Source organism: Cupressus sempervirens, chromosome 11, assembly GCF_028749045.1.
Source record: "Cupressus sempervirens isolate cs-2001-9-10 chromosome 11, ASM2874904v1, whole genome shotgun sequence".
Classification (NCBI taxonomy): domain Eukaryota; kingdom Viridiplantae; phylum Streptophyta; class Pinopsida; order Cupressales; family Cupressaceae; genus Cupressus; species Cupressus sempervirens.
This window is the reverse complement of record NC_143128.1, coordinates 336,214,298-336,236,952: the sequence shown is the minus strand read 5'-3', so window position 1 is coordinate 336,236,952 and position 22,655 is coordinate 336,214,298. Positions and strand designations below refer to the sequence as shown.

General features: G+C 36.2%; 1 protein-coding gene across 2 annotated transcripts in view; it reads right to left on the bottom strand.

The window, feature by feature from the left end:
* The window catches only part of LOC149529455 (heparanase-like protein 3), a 67,325-nt gene extending 49,289 nt beyond the window's left edge, over positions 1-18,036 (bottom strand). For both annotated transcript variants that reach the window (XM_089810773.1, XM_089810774.1), the window contains exon 1: positions 17,671-18,036. In XM_089810773.1, the coding sequence (XP_089666899.1) occupies positions 17,671-17,910 (240 nt within the window). In that variant the 5' untranslated portion in view covers positions 17,911-18,036. The remainder of the gene's footprint in view (positions 1-17,670) is intronic.
* Between the last annotated feature and the right edge of the window lie 4,619 nt (positions 18,037-22,655).

Sequence of the window (22,655 nt, the reverse complement as noted above, 5' to 3'; positions counted from 1 at the left end):
TCTTCAAAACAGTTTACAAGTTTGTTTCGTGTACCCTATTTTTGTAATGGTCGTTAAAAGATGAATGGTTATTTTGGGGTAGGAGGTATTTATGTTTGTGGGTGGACACAAAAAAGGGTGGAGATCCTTTTTAAACAAGATTATTGTACAAGAATTGTAGTCTTTGAACTTACATTCGTGCATTAATGAAATGAAGACAATATATTTAATTGTAATGTCCCCGTTTTTGGCAAGTCTATGCAGTTGATGGAGTTAGCTCATTATAGCGACCCTCGTGAGCTGACAAGGTGTTTTGGGGTCCCAGTTGTGAACTTACTATTTTTAGTAAGTCTATTTTTGGCAGTTGTTATTTTTGGCAGTGCAGTGGGTGGCTTTGGCAGTTGATCATCACCTATAGTAAATAAGGTTAATAATTGTGTGAGCTCTTATTTATTCAATAATTATCAAGTTGCATTATTATAATGAAATTTATATTATTATAATAATGATATTAAGAGATATTTCTAAAAAGTATGTTGGAAAGTTTCAAGTGTTGAGTTCTTTTGGGAAACTTCCACAATTTCTGAAGTGGAGTTTTTTAAGAAACTTTGGCCAACAAAAGATTATAAATGAGAGCTCATTTCATTGGGAAAGGCATGCTTGAATATTTTATTTTATTTTGTTGCCTTTGTGGCTTTTCCTAAGTTCTAATATTTTGTCGCCCTTACTGAAGTAAAAGGGTTGAGTCTGAGAAGTTCTTGGCAATTGTGTTGAAGTATACAATTGGCCAACATTTCCTACTGTATTTATTGTAGCTAAGGAGAATAATCTTGGATATATATCTTTTGCTTATTTCATCATCAGGCTGAAGGGTTTGTGAATTTTTGAGAATTGCCGGAAGCAATATTGTTGCGGATTGTTGTTGTTGTATGACAACTTGCCTAATCTCCTTCTACTATATTTCATTGTGTTTGGAGGAGAGATTTATTTATTGAATTTATTTATTGGTGAATGGCTTTGCTGGAGCTGCAATTTTAAATTACCTAAGTCTGACGCTAGAACCAGGCAGCGGATTATGATTTGGAAGCCATATTTGATGGAGGACGGGTTCAATGCTTGTTAATGGTGGTCTGCGTGACGGAATTCTGAGTCTGAATCAGTGGTTGAGAATGCCTATCATCCATTGTCAGCATTGCGTGAGTCTGGAACTTAGCCGCAGCACACATTCATACTCCGCGTTTGTACGAATGATCTCTGAATTGGTTCAATTCTGCATTCCAATTATATGGTGGAGGCTGTTTCTGATCAGGAACGATAATTAAGAGAATAATAACCATGGCCGGCCAGGTTAGTGACTGAATTGGAGGGCCACATTGACTTCCACGTTTGCATCCTCAATCTAGAGTCATCATCTTCCTTATGGCTCATATCAGGAGCATTCGAAAATTTCAATCAGGTTCTTTGGCTGTTGAAGATTATTTTAATTCTGGAAGATGTTAAATTTGTTATTTCATTTCTAGCAAATAAATTGTGGAGAATTCTGGGAGGGTGTTATTTTGCAATATTGTTCCTTGTCTTTCATTTATTTATGAAACAGAATTTCAAAGTATATATCTTTTTAAAAAATCAGAAAATTATCAAACATACAAAAATAAGTTTCTGTACCAGTGTTACAGTCTGGGACTGGTTGGGGTTTTTACATTAATCTTCTGCATTTACTTTCATAGTCATTAATAAATGTTAATTTCTCCTTTGCTTCTTTCCGATGAAAACAAACCTTGTGTTTCATTCATTGCATACCTTATTAAGAGGGATTTGTACCTACAAAATTCAGAGGAAAGTTGTCAATACAATGACAATTCTCCAACCATTAATGTTGTTTGTTCTTTCCATTCATCTTGAGTCATATTTTGTGTTTATTTCTGAAGGAATTTTCTGTTCACTAACATACGAGCACAAATTCAAAGTGAAAAGAAACATTCAAAGGAAGGGGATAATGTAGCAAAAACATCACAGGCAACATGTGACAGAACTATGAGTGGAGAATCTGGAAGTAAAAGACATAAGTCTCCTACACCTACTACTATGGCTAGTTCTTCATCAAAAAAGATTTACCTGAAGCAAGTCAAGAGGCAACTTCATCCACACAATCAGTGCAGCAAGGTACAGAGATATTGCCATCATCTCCTATAGTGTAGTTCGTAGTTGGTTTGGATGATGACATGAGACACCTTGATCCTAACACTCGAGTTGGAAGATGAGATCATTTCAGCATTAAAGCGGTTTGATGAAGATGAACTGATGGAGGATTGTATGGTTTTATCCATAATTCTTGAATAGTAATAGAGAGCATGAAGAGAAGGGTAGAGGAAGTTCTTCCTATGGATAATATTGATACATTTTTTAGAAAGGTTGGAAGAGTGAAAGAGCCTAAACCAGCCAAGAAGATCCATAAGATAACTAAAGATGAGTCACCATCTCACATAGTGCAATTGGCTGTCCTAGTTGGTGAATAAATGAAGATGAAATAACCTAATGATTATCTATATCCTCATTTCCCAACAACTAAGGGCCCATTTGGTTGCAGGCATATGAATTGAGTATTAAAATTGAAAATGAGAATGGGTTTAGGAATGGGGAATGGGAATGAAAACTATGTATTCCAGTCTTGTTTGGTTCAACTGGAATTTATTTGAGAATATGTTTGTTTGGTTGAGCAAAATTAGGAGGAAGCGAGGAACAAATCAGATGGATCAGCAGATAAGAAGTCACTATGATGATGTTCAGCAGATAACAATTTGGTGTCGTTGTTGGGATGGTGTCATGAGAAAGGAGAGCTCCTCTTATTTTATGAAAGCGCACTGTATACCCACCAACTCCATCTGGACCCCAACAAATAAAACTCATGCCCTCAGACTTAGCATTGATCTTAGTCTGCTACATCCAAATCCCCACGGCTACCAAAGTCTCCTCTCAATTAGAGTGTCTCGCCAAAACGCTTTAGTGTCTTGCCAAAACGCTTTCCTGGCTGCGAGGCATTTACATCCTCTGCAATGATTACGGCTTCGATTTCATTGAAGCCATCGTAGCCGACCTCAACATTGCGGATCTCATCAAAGACGACATTCCGCTATGCAAATAATCCTACAGCCAGAAATCATTAACGAAAAAACAAAAAGATTGACCAAGTACCAGCCAGAAGTCATTACCGAGTAGCAAAGAAATGGCGGACAGAGACCCTGGACCCGACAAAATCATAAAATTTGATTAAGTGAGAATGAGAATAGGAAGGGGCCATTCCAATTACAAGTATTTTTGGGATTAGATAAAAGCTCATTTTGGGCTATAATGGGAATATGTAATCCTATTCTCCATTCCAATTCCGCCAACCAAACAAAGAATTAAAAACATATTCTAATTTTCAAAACCTATTCCTGTGGTATTCCAGCAACCAAACAGGCCCTAAGGAACAAGGATTTTAGAAATATAGAGACGCCTCAGATGCTATTGGAGAAAGAATGGGTAAACTACAAAAGAGAGAGATGAGCTAGAATTGGGGAATTTGATGATGAAGGAACTCATAAGAAAGCATATGAATTCATCAGGACATGAGTGCACACCACATGTTCTATATATTCCTATTTCTCAAGATTTGCATTATACTTCTAGCATGGTAAAAGTATGGACAAATGATATCAAAGAGAAAAAAGAGGCTTTTCTTACCTAAATAATCAGGACCATAGTACAAGGCATAAATACAGAGATTTTACCTCAAGGCAGTTTGGAGGCAGCTTTATCCGCACAATCAGTGCAACAAGGTACAAAGATATTGCCATCTTCTCCTATAGTGCAGTTGGCAATTGATTTGGGAGATGACATGAGACAACCTGATCCTAACACTCAAAAGATGGAATATGAGATCATTTCAGTATTAAAGGGGTTTAAGGAAGATGAACTGATGGAGGATGGTATGGTTTTATCCACATTTCCTAAATAGTTAAGAGAGGGCATAAAGAAGAGGAGAAGGGTAGAGGAGGTTCTTTCCATGAATGATATTGATTCATTTTTTAGTAGGATTGGAAGAGTGAAAAAACCTAAACCAGCCAAGAAGATCCAGAAGATAACTAAAGATGAGTCCATGTACATTTGGTCATCCCAGTTGGAGATAAGATTACTCCTAATAAATATCATATATCCTCATTTGATACTAGGTCAACAACTTAGGAACAAGAATTTCTAGTAAGGAGAGACACAAAGATTCTATTGAAAAAGGATAGGTAAACTAATAAAAGAAAAAGATGAGCTAGAATTGGATGATTTGATAATAAAGGAGTTCATAAGCAAGTATATGAATTTAGGATATGAAGGCGCAACACTTGTTCTATATGTTCTTATTTCTAAAGATTCACATTGTACTCATGGTATGGTAAAGGAACGGGCAAGTGACATCAAAAAGTAAGCATGGGCTTTGCTTACCAAGATAGTCCAAGGACATGAGAGAACCACAATATTAGTAAACAAAATGCGAGGATTAGATGAGATGTGGAAGGGATTTCATTCCATTGAACACAAGGTGATTCCTCGTCTCAAGGTATTGAGGAGTATCCATAGATCGATCTTGACTCAAGAGGGAATTATTAATAGAGACAGTGCATATGAATTTGCTCATTAGTACCTTATATTGGTCACCAAGACGACTGCATATGAGTATGCACGCACACAGTGTAGAAATATTGAGGATCCTATCTTGGAGATATGATTGAGGGTCCTTGTTGCAATCAAGGAATTGCTTGCTCTTGACATTGATGCTTCTTGTGAGCTAGATTTGATTAAGTTGAAGGTGAGGATGGAATCTGTTTATTTCTCTCACTTAGGATTCCTAAAAGTGATCTACAAAGACACACTTCAGAATGGTATAGTACATTGGAAACATGCATGGAAAAATTACAAGTTATAGAGGTACAACACAGAAGACTTCCTAGTATTGACATGGAGGAACTTAGTACAATTTTACTTAAGTTCATTGATTTGGCTAAAAAGATGGAAAAGGTACCACACATCTTGGATGATGAGTTCTATGATGACTAGCAAATTTCCTTGCTTCCTATTGGTCCTCAAGCCTTTGAATTTTCTCATTGGCTCATTTCTATTGGTTATTTTTGGTTTCCCTAATTAGGGTTTGTAATGGATCAATCTGAGTCATTGATTTCGAATCAATCTTGAGCATTCGTTGTAATTGGGGTTTGTTTCTAATCCTCGCCCCTCTCATTTACAAATGGAGGTTGTTCAAGAATTGTTGCTACTATAATGCCAAATTTACTCTACTTTTTGCTGTTGCATCTTGCATGGTGAATTGTTGTGATCAAGTTTGCATTATAGCATGGTGATCTATATCCCTCATTTAGAATAGCTTTTTTTCAAGTTGTTAGAATAAAAGTTTCTTCAAATAGTTTAGTTGAATGAAAGAAATTGTGGGTGTTTACTTGCTTGACTTGAGGGAAACCAAGCCACTAGCCTCTTGCCGATTGTAAGTGTGCCTTGAGTGGTTAGTCAATGATTGAAAACACTTAGCTTCAATTGATATTCAATCTTTAGTTTGCATCCGTTGATGGGATTAAAGAGGAGATATTGATTTGAAAACCATTTGAGTATACCATAGAAGCTTGCACTCAGTGGGTGGAGTCACTGACAAGAGTACACCTAGTAGAGTCCAAGCTCAACCATGCTTCCTTGCATTCATATTAAGGAATAGAAGTAGGAGCTTAGTTTAAGTTCAAGTTAAGTTCAAGTTAAGATCAAGTTCAGTTCAAGAATTGAAAACCAAAAGACTAATTTTCATTGCACATTGTAAAGCCAAATATTCAGAAATCCAATTGACAAGCCTTAATGAACAGCATAAGCCTCCTTAGTGATCAGCAAATCACATCATTTCAACTGAGTATCCAAATTTGAAGGAACCTTTATGTCATTCCATGATCTTACTTTGCAAGCTTAGCATGAGAAATGACTTTTATTCAAGAAAGGATTGAGTATAGTATTTCATTTTGAAACATTGAGTGTTTGATTCCGCATGTTCTAGTGGAATAAAACTCACATCAATAGGTCCAAGCATAGGCGGTCGAAATATTAATTCTTTTTTTGCACCTCATGCTTCATGTCCGCAAACAAATTTGGAGAGTACGAGATGGAGGAAGAATGTCCATGAATACATGAAGAAGGTAATTGCAAATTTTTAGTTATACACTATCCTGCCATTCCATGTTGCCAAATGTAATGTCCCTTTCGAAAAAAAAATTAATGAAATAACAGATTTGAAACAAAAACAAACAATATTCACTACATAACATAAACACAGCTTATATCCCAGAGCAATAAATTAAAATCAACTACACAAATATTTTGCACAATTGAATTACAACAGTGATTCTGATTTCCACAACAGTGCAACTGTTTGATAGTTAGTACAACAGCAACACACCACATTGACAAACAATGCTCTCACTAACTCAGTGAACTTTCCTGCTAATCCGTAAAGCTCCAATGCACTCCCTAAGTGTCATGCCCCCGTCATGACACTTCAATCAATATCAAATAAAATCAGGAATTTATCTTACTGAAAGTAAGACTTCACAATTTAAACTTTCATCACCACAATCCACAACCTTGCAGCAGACTGTATAAAATAAGAATCATTAAAACAATCAACCAATAGTTCTTTCACTCCCTTAGTAACAGAAATTTCACTGAAGTTATGATAAACAATCAAATAAGAATTAAGAATGAAAAGAAGTTCATAAAGACAAGCACAGCGTTTCAAAATAGAGATTAAATATGAAGAGGCAGCGTTCAGCACAAAGAGACAGCTCTCCTACAACCATCACAACCATGGAAAGGATCATGACCTTCCACAGTTGAAGGAAGGATATACAAGACTATTCCAACATCCAAGAAGGAGGATAGGATCAAATCTGATTTAAGATGATCATACTCAGGCATACCATCACGAGATATTATAACTATAAATTTGGTATGAAGAATTAATTCTTATGATAGAAAACATAGGTGGATCCTGCTTGTAATTACTTGCTTATGAATAATGTATATGTAAATCAAGAATATGGTATTATTATGTGAACTTTTCTATTTAGAATACAGGCAATAATGTTTAATTCTTTATTTGTTTGTTGTAATCAGTCATAGTTAGCATAATAGGGTAATACAAGGAGAGAAAACAGTTTTTTTAAGCATACAATCTCATGGTGGTGACAGATAGTCCCATAAGGCCAAGAGGTGCCCCACCCTTGGGCTTAGAAGGGAAGGATGCTTTGAACACCCTATTGTAGTCTCCACAAACCCTAACCGTGGTTGACCATTAAGGATTTTTTATCATAGGCAGGATAAGGGTAACAATGGAAGGGGAGAATGGCTACGGGATTCCTCATTGGGTACACCTCCTCATAAGTATTCCCAAGGGCCACATTATGGGCAAGAGGAATGATATCTGCTCTTGGGGTTAGGGTAGAGGATCATTTAAGGCACCCTAATATGCCCCTTATCATAGCTCTCTTGAGGTTGAGCTCCATTAATGAAATAAATTTATCTCATGACTAAATTAATGTTCCTAACCCCTATAGGAAAAATCTATTTTAATGTCTCTAATAAGGAATATCTATTTGGTGAATTATGTTTCAATGATTTCCTAACATGTCGTAGGCATAGTTACCAGGAGACCCATCTCTTACACCCTAAGACGTGTCTCGGAGACCCCCAGTACCGGAGACACATCTCTAGGAACCAAAGACATCCCCAAAAATGTTTGGATGCACAAGGTTTTGGTTGCCATCTCCAAAGTCCCCCAACCAACAATTGATGTCTCCCACCAAAAATATTGAGCATAAGGTGTCATAAAAACTCCTAAATCTTATCCTCTATCATCACCCCTTAAAAAATCATTATTACTAGTATGTTAGTAATTATAATGATAGCCACTATAGTCTTCCAATAAATTTTCTTAATTGTCCCTAGAAAGACTTGTCAATGATGTATAATTATTCCCTTTTCTTGTAGTGTTATGATCTACTAACAACTGTTCATTTAAAGAGATCACATAAATGGTAATAAGAGATATTTGTGTAACATCAACTCAATCATTGGAAATAATGGAAGCCACTAGGTATCTCCAACCTTCTCAAGTATCTTACAGGGACAAATCCATTTGAACCTTCTCCACTTTAAGAAGAACAATACAAAATTTCTCATAGTCACACATCCCATATCCTTTGGCATCTAATATAAAATATATAGTGAGTCTTGAATTCTTTCACCCTTCAACACAATGACTTTTGAGTTTTGTGTATCTAGACTTAATGTAATGATACCACTATTCTTGTTTTCAAAGTTCTATGTCATGATATTTTCTACAAATTATTAAATTATATTAAACAACAATTAATGTCTCCAAGTACCCCCGTCTCCTATTTTTGAAAATTAGTCATACCAGTACCAGTAATAGTCTCCTGGTAACCTTGATCGTAGGATATCAACCAAGTTAATGATGTTCAATTAAAGTCAAGCAAGATTAGACGAGCCAAACCATACAATAAAAGTCACATCAAGTCGAAATGACAAGTGGAATTCACAAGAAGTGAGTTCAAAGAGATTTTGAATGGAGATACAATCATTAGGGACTGGGGTCTTGAAATCCACAAATATTAAAATTTGAAAACAAAGGTGTTTGGGTGGGAACTCCAAACCAACAACCTAAGAGAACCCCTTGCACCAAAAGAAGGAAGAACAAGGAAGAAGAAAACAAACGACAGGTTATGAAAGGCTTTCCACAACCTAATAAAGTTGGCTCCACAAATCATAACCAGCAAGAAGAAAGGAGAAGGAAACCTCCAGAAGAAACCTATACTCCAGCTGCTACAACCAAGACATGACAACAAGGTGTCACCAGAAACCTCTTTCCGCATGCAGTCAACTACCTTTATAGGATATTCTGCCAGAAAAGAGACTACCAAAAGAAAAATGACACCAACCACCAGCATAAACAGAAAAAGACAACCAAACTCAATAGGGCCTAACTCTGCCTCAATAGGAATCATACGGAGAAACCCAATGAGAAACAACAACGCCGATATCAAGAGGGCAAAGAGGTCACCAAACATAATTAAAGGACCACAACAACCCACCAAGAAAAGGGCTAAACCAGAAACAATCCTTGATCAACCAAAAAACTTGCAAGTTGACAATCTCTTGAGCAAGAAAGAGATCCCCCCACGAACCAAAAAAGGGAGAGGGGGATTCAACACAAAAAACCATTAAGTGATTCCACAACCCAGGGAAGAAAAGAGGCCTACTAAGAAAGACCAAAAGAAAACTAAGAATAAACCCCTCCTAAACAAAGCCCAACTGAAAAATGCCTAAGAAGCCAGAAACATAGACCATGGACTCAAAACCATCTCTACACCTTACCAAAAAGAAACCTCCAAACCTCAAGGGCCAAGACCAAAGCACTATAAAGAGCAAGCTCCAAAATGAGCCTACTAGAAGAATCGCAGTCATCCTCTTCAGTCAATACCAAACAAGAAGCAGATGTTATAGGAGAACCCACAATCACCTCCAACCACCTAACACGAGCAAAGAAAAATGCCATATTGCTGAGGATGAAATACAACACCATAGGCAACATAAAAAACCCAAAACTGCATAGAGAAGATAGATAACAACAAGAAGGAAATCATGTGAGCCCAAAAGTGGCTAAGATCTGGAACCCACACAAAGAGGCCCTAGACAGCATCAAAAAGCCCTAATGTCCACTAGCCAGATGGCCCATTCACACTGAAGGAGGGGTGAAATGCAACCCCAAAACAACCCACTTAGCAATATGAACCCTGTGGAGATCATGACAAGGGAACGCTAAACGAATAGAGGTAGTCACCACTAGGAAACCGTAGTCAAGCACACTAAATAGAAAGGCACCATAAAAGATGTTCTCCGTTCCCGTGAACACCACCAACTCTAGTCAAAAGGCAAGGGAGGAGTCCATTCTCCACCTAAGAAGAAAGGGAGTGGAGGCATACACAACAAGGGAGCCACCCTTGCCAGAGACAGGGACCAACAACACTAACGGTTGAAACCCTGCGAGAGGTAAATCCAACTTGGAAAGGAGGATCCCACGATGAGGGCCCAAAAACATACCACACTGCATAGAGGGGTCAAAAGTGTGGGGCTGCTCCAACAAAACCGATGTCTGACCAACCGCCAAGCAAGAACAGGAGCCCCTTAATACCCCAACCGCAAGAGAGGGAACACCAAGATCCACGACAAGAGTGTCCTCAACAAAAACATGAAGATCCTAAAGTACAATAGCCCATAGTTACCAGATTCGTCCATATACCCCGGATCCGGATTCGGGTCTGGATTCGCGCATGGATCCGTAAGGATTCGTAATCTTGCCTGTGGATCCGTCAAGATCCGCAGCCCGCGGATCCTGACGGATCCACAGGCAGGATTACGAATCATACTCGAATCCTCGAGGATCCACACGCAGATCCATGTGAATCCGTGGCTAAGCCCAATTAAAAAGCAAAAAAGTATGCCCAACTTAATTTTTTAATTTTTTTTTTCTAAAGGCCCTAAACTCTAAAAATGACCCTCTAAATCACAATGCAAGTTCATTTACTCTCTATTTTGCTCTCTCATACTTGCTAGTTTGAAGTAAAGTGCTTGGATTCGAAGGAGATCGGTTGTGGAGCTCCAAATACCTTGCAAGAAGTGTTTAAGGTATGCATTTCAACCATATTCTTGAGTTCTTTCATAGATTATTGATTTATTTTTAGTTTTCCAAATTTTCAAGATTTTGTGTAAGTGTGAAGCATGATTTTCTTTCATTTTTTTTTTCTAGATTGCAAGAATAGAACAATGAGTAGTCAAGGCTCAATGGGTGGGGGTCGGGCTACATCACCAAGCTTCAAAATTGATAAGGGGTCTCCTTTATGGAGACACACAACAAGAGTCGCACAATGTCCTTGGGGTGGGGCATACATATGGAAATGTAATTATTGCAACATACAACATAGAAGCTCCTATTCCCGAGTGAAACTACATTTTTTGGGCCCTACGGGTGAAGGAATTAACAAGTGTCAGGGTGGTGATAAGAAGGGATTACCAACTGCACAAATAGCAGCGTTAGCAAAAGAGCAAGAGGATGTTGATAGAGCAGTTGCAAAAGTAAAAAATAGTGCTTCCAAAAGAACAAATGCATCAACACCATCATCCGATCAAACAAACACAAGAACACATATTTTTTTGCCTATGCCAACTACAAATGATGAAGATGAAGACCCATCTCCATTCACCTGCAAGAGAGGCCCACTAGATAGGGCATTCCAAAATGAAAAGAGAGACATTGTTGATCACAAAATTGGACGTTGTTTAATTGCAAATGGTGTTTCATTTAATTTTATGAAATCACCTTATTTTAGGGAGATGGTGGAAGCAATAAATGATGCACTCAATGGTTACAAACCGCCTGGTTATGAGAAGTTGCGCACTACCATATTACATGATGAGAGGAAATATGTAGAGCCTCAACTTCAACCAATAAGAGATTTTTGGGTTCAATCAGGTGTGTCTATTATTTCGGATGGGTGAAAAGATTGTAGAAACCGTCCATAGATCAATGTTATTGCTGTATGCCCTAAGGGGGCAATGTTCTTGAAGGCAATTGATTGTGAAGGGCAAATGAAAGATGCAGAATTTATTTCACGCATTCTCATTGATGCCATAGAGTCAATGGGTCCTAATAATGTTGTCCAAGTGGTCACGGACAATGCAAAAGTTTGCAGGGCTGCAGGGATAATTGTAGATTTTAGATATGATCATATCTTTTGGAAACCATGCACCGTCCACTCTCTCAATTTAGTGATGAAAGCAATTGGTACCGAAATAGATTGGGTGAAAAGGATATATGAGGAAGCTGAAGAGATTCAAATGTTTGTGACAAATCACCACATGTCACAAGCAATTTTTAGGAGTTTCTCGGACTTGGAGTTATTGAAGGTAAATTTGTATATTTAATATATAATTGAATATTATTGGATTCCATAATTATTAATTTTTGTTGTTGTTTACATTAACATGTTTTAATTTTTAAATGTATTACAAACTTGAGTTTAACATGTTCTTAGGTTGCTGAAACCCACTTTGCCTCTCACACAATCGTCTTGAGACGACTTGTGAAGGTAAAAGAAGCATTGAAACATATGGTCATTAGCCCCCAATGGGGGGTTTGGAAGAATTCCAATACAACAAGGGCCTTAAATGTGAGAAGAATGATACTAGATGAGGATTGGTGGGGTCTTGTGAGTTATGTGTTGGAAATCACTGATCCAATAATGGCAATGCTTCGCTTTGCAGACACTGATGAGCCATGCCTTGGGGATATTTATGATTCCATGGATAGTATACTAGAAAAAATTAAAATGGTAAGTTTTACGCTCTTTTACAACAATTTTTTATTTGAGAGATATCTAGATTCTAAAGTTTAAATTGACATATTCACTAATTATAATTATTATTCATATTTCATATCCTAGGTCATACAGAGGAGGGAAAAAATTATGATCTTGAGGACACCCTTTACAATAAGGTGGAAAAAATTGTTCATCATCGATGAAACAAGATAACCACACCTTTGCACCTCCTTGCATATGCTCTATCCCCGAGGTACTGTAGTTCTTATCAAATGCTTGTGCTTATTTTATCCAATGTTTGTGCTATTGATATTTGATAGTGTTCAATTGTCTTTTGTTATCCCCAGGTACTATAGTGCAGATGTACTTCGCCTTCCAAGTAGAGTGCCACCATTTAGAGATGCAGAGGTTGCAGATGGGTATAAGAGGGCACTAGCGAAGATATTCCAAGATCCAGAGACTAGGACAATTGTGAGGAGTGAATTTGTTGCCTTCAACTCAGGTGAGGATTTCCACCCTATTGCCATAGCAGACCGAAGCAGGATGGGTGCCATCAAATGGTGGTATCTTCATGGACAAGCCTTCATGTACCTCCAACCTCTTGCCATAAAGGTCCTATCCCAAGTAAGTTTGTAAAATTAAGCTTAAGGTGAACACTCTCAATTCCTTGAATTTATTATTTAATTTATTTATCTTGATTGTTGTATTGATAATTTTTAATTTCTCTTTAGGTTGCCAGCTCTTCTGCAGCTGAGCGGAATTGGAGTACTTAATCCTTTATCCACTCAGTCAAACGCAACCAGTTGGCTCCAAGAAAAATCAGAAGACCTTGTCTTCATTCACAACAATTTGCAATTGTTGTCACGGAAGGATCCTAAGTACAAGAAGGGGCCCGAAAAGCTTTGGGATGTAGCACCCGAAACTCCTGATTTAGATATGACCATCAGGGATCTTGCTAGATCCACTTTGATTGATGTGGATGATGAGGAGGATTATGAGTTAACAATCCCCTCTACTACTAGTGGTTTGGGTTCCTCTACTGATACAGATGCAGTACTTGCAACTCATTGGTACCCCTCTTATGCGGATTTTCTTGAAAATCCATTTGATGATTAAATCAAAAACTTTAGTCTTGACTCTTGACTCTTTTATGAGTAAATCATGTTACAAACTTTTAAGTTTAATGATATATATTTTGAATGTTACAAACTTTCACTTTCAATAATTCAATGTGAATGTGTTGATTTTCTTTATAATCATGAAAATAGATTAATTATCAATGTCATTGATCAAGTATACTAGATTCATTGATGCATACTAGAATCATAGATTCATACTATAAAATGATTTAGTTTTAGAATTATGTATATTTCTCTTATTTTTTAGTATATTTTATGCATATATATATATATATATATATTTTATATATATTCCTCCACGAATCATAATTGGGGAAAAAAAAATCCCAAATCCACGGATCCGATTCACGTGCCCAAATCGGATTCGTGTCACGAATCGGCAACTAAGCAATAGCCACAAAGAATCAAAGAAGGTAAAAACCCTTCAAATCCAGCTTCTTAACAAGAAATGGCATCTCCAACCAAACACGGCCCCAAGAGAAGGCAGTTCTAGAAGCAAACCCAACAGAGAAACCTCGCACAACTCAAAAAACCAATGACCCCAATGGAAGACACCCCAACCATCTTTGTCTTCTCCATCTAGATCATCCTCTCCAATCTCTACTAAAACCCTAGCAAAGCTCCCTCCTCTCTCTCCTATCACCAAGTAATTATATTCTACTACTTATTCTTGTTGGAATTTGTGATTTAGGGGAAAAACTAGGGCATTTACAAAAGGGGACATTAAACTAAGGATGCTTTTAAGGAACCAAAGAACTTTCATCCTTTGATTCTAGCAATCAATGGTTTTTCATCCACTAATCCAGTGTCCTATGAGTTTCCATCCACAAGATCATTGAACGCAAGTTAAAAGACACCATAACATAGTATGTATAATTACACCTAAAATGTTTTTTTAATTTTTATATCAACTGACACAAATACTAAACTAGTTGACCTAGACCCACAATGGTGTCGCTACACAAATTTGAATTTCAACACACTACACCACATGTCAACCTTGTAGCCTTACAAGCTTCTCCATTCACGGATTAGGCAGTAGCCTAAACCTCTGATCCCTACTCGATCATTGAGCTCTTTCCACCCTTCCACTCTAGCACAAATCAGGCACTATCCTTGGCATGGATTGAGAAGAAACCCCAATCCCTATTGTCAATGGAGCTAAGGCACGTGTCAAGCAGCACCTTTGATCATCAATCTTTGGAAACTCTCTCACTCATGTCAAACAGTAGCTTTGATCCCCAAACTCCAATAGCTCTTGAATATGGTTCACCCTATGTAAGCAGCCTATTCTTCGATTTCTAGAAAAGGGACATGGTAATTCCTTCCTCCCGAAGATTGCTTGCCTTAAATGTATGCAAATTAGGATTCTCAAGTATCTTGGATTTATGACTCTTAGATCATCTTCAGTTGAATCACTAGTTGGCTCTTTAGGTAGCTAGAGTTTATGACTCTTCATTCCCTTCATCCTTTGTTCTAATGCACACAAGCATGGGCAACCTTACACTATTACTAACTTTTTCCTCATATTGTATGAAACAACTTTTGATGAGTTTTGAAATTTTATGAACTATTTACTAGATTCGAAGTAGAGCTAAACAATCATAAACACTATATGATATTTTAAATTTTAATATATTAAGAAATTAATTCCTGCATTCCATTGAGTAATATTCCTAAGATCGTTTTGACAAGAAGTTACTATGTAATATTTTTGGTAGGATATATTACCTAGGTTTGTCTCTCAATAAAAATAGCATGAAGTGGATTTGGTATTTGAATACTCCATGTTCTATGCCTGCTTAAAAGGTATAATTAAGAGAAGGTAGATTCATGTTGTAAGGGAAATATTTTATTATGCAGAAAACATCAAATAGAGTTTGAAATTTTTTATATGGATTCTTATATTATAGGTGGGTTTGCAAGGCTCAAATTATCCAACCTTGGTAATTCGCATTTAAATTGAAAAATATAAGGTAATAAGGTGATATTGATCTGACTGATTCATATACAGTTGGCATTCCTTGCTGATTTATCTTGGGCAGAAAATATCATCCACGTGATGATCTCTATTGGAATTCAATAAGGTGTCACATGGATTTTAATATCGTAGGTGGGTTGGCAAAGTTCAAATTAGTCCTGGCATCTAGTGATACAAAACTCGAGTGATGTAAGGTAAAGAGAAAATACATTTAACTTGAAAAATATAAGGTAATAAGGTGATATTGATCTGACAGATTCATATATAGTTGGCATTCCCTGCTGATTTATCTTGGGCAGAAAATATCATCCACATGATAATCTCTATTGGAATTTGATAAGGTGTCACATGGATTTTAATATTGTCGATGGGTTGGCAAAGTTCAAATTACTCCTGGCTTCTAGCGATACAAAATTTGAGTGATTGAAGGTAAACAGAAAGCAAAGTTCTGGGAATGAATTGCGCTTATGGGCTTCCACAAGAATGGTGTAATGGTTAATCTTGGATTCAATGAAATGTCCCTTTTCTGATTTTATATGATATTTCATGCCTCTAATCAGATTTTCAAGATCAAACAACTAATATCACAAAGATCCACCAAATTTCTCAATAAACCCCAAATCGGGTATGCCAGAAATTGTGCCAAAAGCTTCACAGCTTCACCTATTATTAATAATTCTGAAAGTGGACATTTTTACAGAAATTTCAGCAGCACAACAGCTTACAAAATGATATTTCCAGATCCATATAGCCTTTACACAACAGTTCTCAAATGTAGGACAAAAACTATGCTCATCGGGCTCCCGAAATTAACACAAAAATGCCCAGAAACACCACAAAAAAACTAATAATCTATCTCAGAAGTTTAATCACGTCCCAATACATATATTCAGCTCTATTTTAACACCTTAAAGTCTGAAATACAGCAACAACCCAAACTGGTATGAAATACTCAACTGAAAACACCAAACTCATACAAAAAACACACCCGAAAACCCACAAATCTGCACTGTTCAGCACAAAGGCAAACTCTGTATGAGCATGCACATGGAATGGCTTCAAACTCCCGTCCTTAGCCTTCCTGGAAACCTGCAAACTCCCGTTCTTGGGTCTCCCTGGAAACTTGCAAACTCTCGTTCTTGGGTCTCCTTCTCCACAGGTTTGGCAGCCTCTGAAGAATAAAAAAGAATGAGCAAAATCAAGTTCTCGAATCAGCCCAAAATGCCTCCAAACCCCTTAAAAGAGGGCATAACCGTAACTCACGTCCAAGAGAGGTTAATGAAACATATTTTAATAATAATTTTCATTTATTAGTCCAACGGTTTCCAAAGATTAACCCCCTTTTTCCAAAACTTCACTTTCTTGGGCCTGCCTGCCTTAACAAAGATTATTATTTTTTAATTATTTGAAAAGGGGACATGACATTCAAGTTACAACTTTTGAACATTAAATAAAAAGTAATATAACTCTTGCAAAGAGATTCCCTAATGGGGATGTGAGATATGCTCGTCATTACAGATAATTTTGGGATAAAAGGTTGTTTATATTAGGAACCCTTCCCGTGAAAGAACAAATTGGGATTAAAAAAATTATGTTTATGAGAAAACCCTTGAAAATAAATTTTGTTCTAAAATTTAATGAACCTCTGGCACAGTGACCTAAAACAGCCTTTACAATAACCTTTTGTATCTTTTTGTATTTTTCCTATCAGCCAACACCCTGAGTACAACATACAAAATAGATTGCTAGATGATGTTACCAACTATCAATAGAAATGGATCAATTTAAGAGTAGTGCAATTTTGACTGTTATAACAACCTATGCTAAAAACCATCTCCGATGCCAATGATTACTCAAAACCCTCTTTAAAAATCACAAAAACAACATATCCGTTACTGATTAAAGCCATATAAGAAGTAATAATAAATCACCTTGTTGCTCAATACATCTTTCGGAGCAACCAAAGACGGACTTGAAGCAATCTTCAACTTAAAGACAACGAAAAGACATAATTCAGAGTCCAAAAAGTACACACACTCTGCAGAACTGACCAGTGACAGTAGTGAAAGTGGGAGAATGTAAAAGGGGGACTTACCAAATTAAGAATAGAAGCATTTCCCCAACTGCACGTCCCATAATCACATTTTTCTGGTGGCCACCAGTCTAAGGTGGCACATATAAAATCACTGTCTGTCTCTGCTATGGCAGCGTCTCCTTTAATTGAAATGTTAGCAAATTCAAAAGCACTGGAGTTAAAACCGAATGTAGTTTGGCAATGGAAGAATACGAGCCAACAGGCAGCCAAAATCCAAATCCTTAAACAATAGAAAGCCATGGATATTGTTGGGAAAAAAGGCAAGTACTGTCAGTGAGTATACCATGTACTCGTGAAGAAGGTGGAACTTAGAGTGGGTATATAAAGAGAAACTTAGGGTAATGGAGAAGGTCATTCTGAGATTTATCTTCTGGTCTTTTATTGACGAGGACATCAATGAAAAGTGCAATTTCTTTTTTGAAAAGGAAGAGAAGGTTCTTTTGTTTTATTGGAGAATTGTTTGCATTACAGAAAAAAAACAGGTACTTCCAGGACCACCATTATAAGCTACAGAACCAAATTATAAAAACAATTTCTTCAAAATTTATTGAATCGCCAAGAATGGAATCTTATGCACATTGTTTTAGTGGAGGCAGGGCATGAAAAGAACGTTATGGAACAAGAAATGTCACCACCAGTAGACCGCCAGATCAGCTATTTGAATTTATCTATTTAGAGCCTCTGAATGTCCGTTGCTCAAAGCTCGGTGATATGTGTTGTTATTTGAATTCATCTTCTTGAAGCCTTGGATGCCAAATATTTAAAACTTGGGGCCCATTTGGTTGTCTGCATAAGAATAGAAAATTAGAATGGAAAATTAAAATAGGAATGGAAAAAAACAATCTCATTCTTATTTGAGTTAACTGGGATTTGATTGAGAAAATGTTACTTTGTTTGGTTGTACAAAAATAAAATACGAATAAGGTTAACTTTTGTATATTTAAAAATATTTTTCTTAAATTTTTTTATTTTAATTTATTATTTTTTGGTTAACTTTTTCAATAATAGTAAAAAGGTTAATTTATTTTCATTTTTATTTTACTCATTGAAGTTAATGAGAAATATAATCTATTTCATTTTTATAAACAAATAGATATAATTAAAAAAATGTTAGAAAAAAAATATATTAAAAAATTAAAAATTAAAATTTAACAAAAAAAACTTTAAAAGATTAGAGTGGGAATAGGAATGGCCCATTCCAATAAGAACTATTTTTTGGAATGGACATATGCTCATTTTAGGGACAAAATTGGAATATGTTTGCCTATTCCCTATTTCGATTTGGGGTACCAAATAGAGAATACATTTCCTATTCCTATTCCAACAAACAAATGGGCCCTTAGTGATATGTGTTGATATAATATTAAATATGTTTAATATTTTTTCTTTTTTCTTTTCTCTTCTTTTTTTTTTTAATGATAAGAGGTCGAGGTCATGTATTGATCATAAAAATGTACATCCCAACTCATGAGGCACTAAGACGGAGTTGGGTGATAGTCCTTGGTATAAGCCTAAATCTAGCAAATAGAACCATATATCCAAATATCATAATTTCCAATTTACAAAGGAGTCCACTTATAATACGTAAGGTACGTGAAAGTCACTGAAAACATAATTTCCAATTTACAAAGGAGTCCACTTATAATGCTTGAGGTACCTGAAAGTCACTGAAAACATAATTTCCAATTTACAAAGGAGTCCACTTATAATGCTTGAGGTCCCTAAAAGTCACTAGAAACATAATTTCCAATTTACAAAGGAGTCCACTTATAATGCTTGATGTACCTGAAAGTCATTGAAAATTGAACAGGCAAACCAACTTATGTTTCATAGTTAGAGATTAGAAGCTTGAACATCACATGTTTTTGTCATTAATTAGAACAAAACTAATCTGAACTACCATCAAGATTACCATAGAGATTTAAAGAGTATTAAATCTCACAAGCATGCAACAAAAGAGAAAACTAATCAACACATTTATGGAGAATAATCATCATTTCATAATAAAATCTTTAAAACAGTTTGAAAGCCCATTAGATCAGGTCATTCAAAACAAACAAGGAGATTGAAGACTACATGAAACAAACAAAAAAAATGGTGAAGGAGATTTGAGCTTTTTCAAGAACAAGGAAGAAGAAGATAAAAGGGAAGCCAAAGATCATTAATCTTCTGGTATGAAAGGAGAAGGGGGATTTTATGCCTCATACTCGTATTCTTCTTCAGGCAACGAGAGCTCCAAACATTCCATGTTAACTTCATTGTCATTTTCCCAAGCCCCAATGTGATCCTCGGCTACATATTGTTCCAACCAGTTACTTACTCTTGTTCTTTTGACATGCAAAAAATAAAGGAGAAAACATGCATTCCTTTGAAAAATGGGGAATCACTTGATCAACCTGGTTGGATCACAAGAGGTTACAATAGAGAAAGCAAGACCAACTACCTGTCATGTAAGGGAATATAATAATGGCATGGTCAACACATCAATAGATTCTCTCTCAAGTTGGCTATGACCTTTTCCAAATTGTCCAAATACTTAGGTTTAAAGAGGCGTCTAACCATTGTATTCATACTCCCCCTATCTATTTCTACTAGGCTTGTCATGGCTATGAACATAATTGGGATGTCACTAGGCACACAATACAAGTCAGAATTCATAATGAATTATTTGCCCAGAATTTTGAAGACAACCCTTACAACTACGAAATGTTATTAAGGAGGACTTCTTTGAGACAGGTTCCTATGATAGGTTTGTCAAAGGTAACTTGGTCGGGAGGACCTTTGAGTTTAATGATGGCATCCATCTTGAAGTCTGCCTAGATATTGTTCGATTTCTCTCTATTTAAAGCTTGTTTCCGACACTACAGAACCTACTTGACATTACAAATTCCATGGGGATTTAGCTTACCCTGTGAGAGGGAAGTAAAAGTAAAAAGGGGGGGTGGGAGTACAAAATAGGTGGGGTACTTGACAAAACACATTAATCAGGAGTGAGACTGAAGGGGAATTCTGATTCAGATAGATATAGGTTGATTCCATACTACATCTTATAATTGAGCCAGACACCGAATACCAAAACAAAGCCTTAGACATGTAGAAAAACATATTATCCAAACCTTCCATCTTATTACCAAAATGTGTCAATTGAAATGCAGATGAGTCATGAAATCATCAATTTTAATTGAAATAAGACATCATGCTAGCCTCTTTACAAGGTCCAATAGAATTTGAATTAGATTTAGAAATAGAAAAAATGACAAAAATTACTTCTTCCAAGTAAATTTGTGAATGCTATGATCATACTGTCAAACTGAGCTAAACCATTTCGCTTAACATAATATTTAATAACTGAAGATTATTAACAAAGATACTTTTACCAGAAAAAACTTTAGGGCACAAGGTCGAACCAAGATCTTATCTTAGCTTTAACATTCTATAGTTTTTGTTTTGGGGATTTAGGAGGTATCTAAACCATCCCAACATTCACCCTTAATAGTATTGATAGAAAGCCTAAACCAATTTCTACACATCACAACTATATATCACCAAAGACAAGGCCATACCCCTACCTATCTCAAAATTTCTAGGATGGAAACACCTAAACAACTTCAAGTCAACATTAGTCCCTTTCCTTTGCCCTCCTTTCCCACATGTTTGTTCACTAGTGTTCCTTCTCCAACCTTCTTAACTTTTAGCTTGCCTGGGGAGAATTCCTCCTTGGAGTCATCCACTTCATCCTTGGAGTTGAGAAGCATCACATTCACATAATTTGGGACATCTTCATATCCTTCTATGACTTCTTCTTTTTGATACTTAACAAACCAATTCAGATCATCTAACCACTTAACATGGAAGAGAGCCAACAGGAAATTGTGGTTCCTCATACATGTCTATGTTTTCTCTTGAAAGGTTTTCTAGACATCTAAATTCAGGATAGAGAACTTTAGAATTGGTTTTCCATCAACCTCCTGCTTGTCATAGTTTTTTGTTATAAGCATCATAATATTAGAATCAATGTTCCTTAAGACTATATCCATGTTGACCAAATACTTCTTATAGAATAGATTGCTACATAGACTCTCAGCCACTTCCCTATCCCTCTCGAAGAACATGGTAATGGCCAAGAACATTGAGGTGATATCTAAATCCACCCTAGTTCTATTGGTATTCTCTAGATACTCTTGAGCAAATATCTTCATGACGACATCCATTACCAACGAATGGGGAAAACAAAAAATACCTCTCAACCTCTCTTCGATAACAACATCCTTAACCTCTATCTGATGCTTATTTCCTTCTATTCTCAAGATGGTATCCATTGTCTCTCTATGGTTCTTAGGCAATGCTTCTTGATGGAAAAGTGGGGATATGAACAATGAATGAGATGACTATCATAAAATAGGTAATAAATTCCCTCACTTGCTTCACAATGATGGATATGTAACTTTTTATTGCAACTAGGAGAGATGAATTAAAAGTATTAATTAAAGCTTTACTTTGGCCTTGATCTCTAATCTCATTAAGCTTTAGTGCCTACAATAGGGATCATAATTCGGGGATGGGAGAGGACTAAGATGTCAAATAATCATAGATCTTGCCAAGTATGCGAGATACCTCATAGTTAATAAAAGAGGGAGGAGGATTATAATAAAACTTAGACATTTTGATACTAGAAAAGTGTTAATACCTAAATTAGCTAACTCATTGGCTTGTTTATTTCCTTCACGGTAGATGTGATTAGAATTTTTTTTAAAAAAAAATTGCAAAGTTTTAAGTTTTTAGCCAATTTTGCATCTAGCCTCCAATTTGAAAGGGACCCCTTTCTAAGAGCATTTATGATTATTGCAAATTCGCCTTCTATTTCCAACTTATTGATACTAAGGGCTTTGTTATAACACCTCACTCAGGAACCCAAAAAAATAAATCTAATATGTTACAAAGTTTATGAAACTATTTTGTTAAAAAGTTTAAACAACATCAAAATA